The 4,646-nt window shown below is 46.8% G+C and overlaps 1 protein-coding gene across 1 annotated transcript in view; it reads right to left on the bottom strand.

Annotated features, from left to right (window-relative positions):
• Positions 1-2,096: 2,096 nt before the first annotated feature.
• The window catches only part of LOC139923228 (neural-cadherin), a 153,962-nt gene continuing 151,412 nt past the window's right edge, over positions 2,097-4,646 (bottom strand). The window contains exons 33-34 of the mRNA XM_078287062.1: positions 4,141-4,298; positions 2,097-2,807 (exon numbers count right to left, since the gene is read on the bottom strand). Of these exons, the coding sequence (XP_078143188.1) occupies positions 2,097-2,807; positions 4,141-4,298 (869 nt within the window). The remainder of the gene's footprint in view (positions 2,808-4,140; positions 4,299-4,646) is intronic.

The raw sequence follows: 4,646 nt of genomic DNA, 5'->3' as shown, positions 1-4,646 counted from the left end.
GACGGACGCCGCCCGCCACGCAACACAGTGCACAACAGACTGCTGGGACGTTTCTACATGGGAGTATAAAAATAATCTTTCATCTGAAAACATATCGTCAAAGTCTATTATACATGTTTGCGGCGCTGAGGGGAAAGTGTCTCACCTGGTAAGCTAACACAGCTTTCTGTTCTCAGCTCTTAAGGGTTTGTACTTCTTTTCATTGGCAAATGGATTCTTCAGTCCTTCATGTGAAGACTTTGAATCCACTAGTGTGACAGGAAGATAAGAAAGAGTGAAGGAAAGCTGGTTATTCAGTTTGGAGGTTAATCTGGGGAAACGTAGACAGCAGTGGAACAAAAAGATGATTTTAAAAGGAGTCGCTCTCTGGAGACTCCTTCCTGTTTGTAGGTGTCGGGCTGTGTGGGGTCCAAACTAAAACAGCTGGGCAAAGATGAAAAGAGTAAAATGCTACATTAAAATGCCCTTAATGTTTATGCCATTACCAAAACTCAGTACATAAATGAAGTGTAATTCTTCAATACGCAGCCTTAACCACCCATATAAATTCTGACATGGTGTGTTGTCTGCTAACAATAAATCCAAGCTTTCTGTTGTACGACCACACCGACATAATCAAACCTAATAATAAAAAATGTATAATATATTACGGGTGTCACCAACTTTGTGATGCGTCAAGTTCAAAGTCACATTTTCAAGGAGCAACTTCTGCTATCCACAAACTAAATAAATGCAACACATGGAATTGCGTTAAAGAAAGAAGTAAAACCCAATAAATAAAGTTGTTTCAGAGAGACAGATCTGTTACCCCTGCTATCACATAAAGCTGGTGCACAAACAGATTTGAACCTATCCTCAGTGTGCTTTGTTGTCATTTCAAGCTACTGAACCACGACCCAGACCACTTTAAACTCCTGAACTTCCTCCTTTATTTGATTCCTTTCCTCCGTTTCAGGACGGGTGGAAGTCTCGCTGCACGTTGTTTGCTCTCACCTGTCCCGCTTCTTGCTTTCCACAACGAGGAAAGATCCCCAAAATCGAAACCTCCGACCCCGGAAGCGTTAGCGCCTCGCTGTACCCATCGATCTACACGGGGAACAGAGCTGCGTTCACGTCACATCGGATTCACTGAAAACACAAGGCTGGGAAAAACTGATGTGAACTCATGTCATCCTGCTGGTGGTGATTACAGGCGGGATTATTTTGGATCTCCGATATCTCCCACTGGGTGTCACAAACTGTCAAAAAGTGTGGCAACAAAGGCGACACGCATGGCAAAACAAAATTAATACAATCGACTTTACAGACGAAAAGCGAGCAATACGCTGCTGTAGTTCATTTATGGTAACGTAAACCTAAAGTGCCTCGTTAATGGGAACATTTGACCTCATGATCGCCATCTTGGATGTGGGCGTCCCAACGAGTTTAAACACATGGACACTTAACGACTTGAGATAATATCTCATTTTTCCGCTTCTCCCGATGCGACGTGAACGTAGCGTTGAAACTCGAACTCCGGCCAACCTGATCTCACACAAACACGTGAAATGAACACGACTTGTTAACGCCATCTTGGTGGCACGTGAAGTGTGTCACAAGTCACAAGTAGTGCAGCGGACAGTCAGGGCGTTGTGGTCGGGCGCTGGAGGGGCGATGAGTTCGACTTCAGTGTCGGAGACCGGAGTTCAATTCCCAGCTTGAACGAAGGAAATTTCTACTGAGTCAAATTTTAACTTTTAGTGAATGTTTTTCTTATTTAGCCATGTGACCAAAGTCTTTCCCAAACTGTAACCAAGTTGTTTTAGTTGTCTAAACTTCACCGTTAGCCAACCTTTAGCTGAAAATGTCGTGTCAATTCGTATTTTTGTCACAGAATCCAATTCGTGGTGGAGGAATGTAAGTTTCATATGATTTGTGTCCACAACACGTAAATCTGTTTCAGAGTTTGTGCTCATTTCACGACTTTTCATGAGATCATGTTGAGGCGTTGAGCTCTACAGGAGATGCTGACATGCGGCTGAAGGCTACCAGAACTAGTCCGGGGTTGGCTGTGTGCAGGTCTGTGAGGGGGCGGGGCTTGCGGTGTGCAGTGAACCCTAGTGTGGATGGGGAAGGGGTTCGTGGCTGTGGCTCCTCTGCATGTAGCTCACGGCGTCCCTGTAGGTCAGGGCGAGCTGCGGCCGGTCGTACATCTCGCTCAGCGCCCGGAACTTGGGGCCCCACCGCGACAGCCTGTCGTACCCGAACCCTCCCTCGTCGTCGTCCTCCTCTTCCTCCCGGGCCGCGTCCCGTCGAAACGCCGCCGCGGCCGACCCCAGCGAGCTCAGGCTTCCCGCCGCCGACCCGGAGCCCTCCACGCACCAGACGTGGTAGCCGTCCGGCGGGAACGCCTCGCTGTCGTTGTCCGCCTCCCAGATGATGCGCGCCACGTAGCTCTTGAAGTCCACGTGAGAGCGCGACCCGGGCGGCGGCGGCGGGGCGGCGGCGTCCGCGAAGCCCCCGGCGTCGCTCGTCTCCGCGTCCCCGTTCATGTGAGAGCCGTGGTTGGCGTAGTGAGCGGCGGCGGCGGCGTAGCCGGCGTCGCCGGTGTAGCCGGCGGTGGCGGCGTGCTGGTGGTGGTGGTGATGGTGGTGGTGGTGGTGCGGGATGCTGAGGTAGGGAGCGCCCGAGCTGCAGGAGGAGCCGGACGGGTGCACCTCCTCCTGGGAGCCCTGGGACGACTTGATGAGCGGGGCGGTGGTGCAGGAGGAGGACTGGGACAGGCTGGAGCACAGCGGGCGCTTCAGCTCCGTGATGTCATAGCCGTTCTGGAGGGAAGGAAGGAAGGAAGGAAGGAAGGAAGGAAGGAAGGAAGGAAGGAAGGAAGGAAGGAAGGAAGGAGGAAGGGAACGACGCAGTTAGAGACAAAAACACTGGGACAGTTTGTTTGTTTTCATTAATTTTTCTCTGTCTCAGTATGTTCAACTGCTCTTATTTTACACACCCTCACAATGCTGACTAGACTTGAGTCTAGATACTTGAGACTTGACTTGATGCATGAAGAGAAGACTTGAGACTTGACTTGACTTGGGTTCTGGTGACTTGGGACTTGACTCTGACTTGTACTTTGATGACTTGAAAAGGTTTCTAAAGTCTTGACTTGAGATCTTGTGTTTGTGTAAATGACGTAGATTGAAAGTGATGAGATTTGTTCCAGCAGACGACTGAATTTAAATTCTGTTTTCTGAATGAGGAAAACTGGACTCTTGATTTGTTCTGACTTGACTTGCTGTTCTACATTTAGACTTGAGACGTGACATTAATGACTTGGACTGGACTTGGACTTGACTTGGACTTGACTTGGTAATCTACATTGAGACTTGACTTGAGACTTGTGCCTTAAGACTTGAGACTGACTTGGGACTCGAGCAAGCAAGTTGACTTGATCACACCCTTTCACTCATACATTTCCACTCATTATACTCTTCAAATATTCAAATCTGTAATAGTTGTTTGCTGTTATTATTTTGCTGCTGCAGTGACCCAATTTCCTTCTGGGAATCATCTCATCTTTCATCTTATTTTTGCACCCAAGTTTGTCACCATCCCCTCTTTTTTTAAATTTTTTTTTTATAAATGAATGTGATTATTGTACGTTTTTTGTCCAGTGTGCAGAACATTTGACTTTTCACTTCATCTGAGAGTGAATCCTCTGCACCTGAAGTGAGTCGCCACATCACAACAGCATTCTCCTGTACAGGGTGAACACTGCCACCTAGTGGTGACTTGAAGCATTACAGAATTTTTTAGTTCTATTTTTTGGCTGAAATATTTTGTTCCAGATTTCTCTGTTTTTCTCTATTGGCACATTGACTGTTTATTATTATCAACGTTGCCATAACAGTAAACAAAATGTCAGTTTTCAACAGTTCATACATCCAAATCATACTGGGATGATAAATTATTTGGTTTTAAAACCTTTACTGTAAAATAGAACAAAACCATCAGTATCTATAATAATGAAGAACAGTTCCAAAATTGAGAACATGTAGTTATGCAAATCATCCAAAAGCCAATAAGACAATGTAGTAACCATTGTTTGTATATGTGTGTGTGTGTGTGTGTGTGTGTGTGTGTGTGTGTGCGTGTGTGTGTGCAGACCTGGTCCTGCTCCCCCCCCCCCTCCTCGTTGTAGTTCAGGATGTTTTCTCGGATGTCCTCCCAGCTCTCGTGTTCGGCAGGAATGTGGTAAACTCCTCTCTTCCTGAACTTGTTCCGGCTGCCCTTCTGGTTCCACACTGTCACCGCCACCAGCACGGCTGCACACACACACACACACACACACACACACACACACACACACACACACACACACACACACACACACACACACACACACAAATTAAACAATTGGTAAAACTATTGCTGAGAGTATTTGCATGAGTGTTTCTGTACCAACTGTTCCACCAAGACAAATTTCTGCACCTTTCCTGTACATTTATTGTTCTTCTTTTTAGGGGGGGCAGCAACGGGGCTGATGGGAAATGTAGTCTTAATGTGGAAATGAGAAACACTAGAACTAACAGTACTACTGGCAGCTTTACAGTGACTCTGACTGATTTGTGTCCTCGTGTCACTGTTGTTATATAATCTCATCACTTCCCCCC

Source organism: Centroberyx gerrardi, chromosome 12 (genome assembly GCF_048128805.1).
Source record: "Centroberyx gerrardi isolate f3 chromosome 12, fCenGer3.hap1.cur.20231027, whole genome shotgun sequence".
NCBI lineage: Eukaryota > Metazoa > Chordata > Actinopteri > Beryciformes > Berycidae > Centroberyx > Centroberyx gerrardi.
Note: the sequence above shows the minus strand (reverse complement) of the source record. Positions and strands in the feature narration are given on the sequence as shown.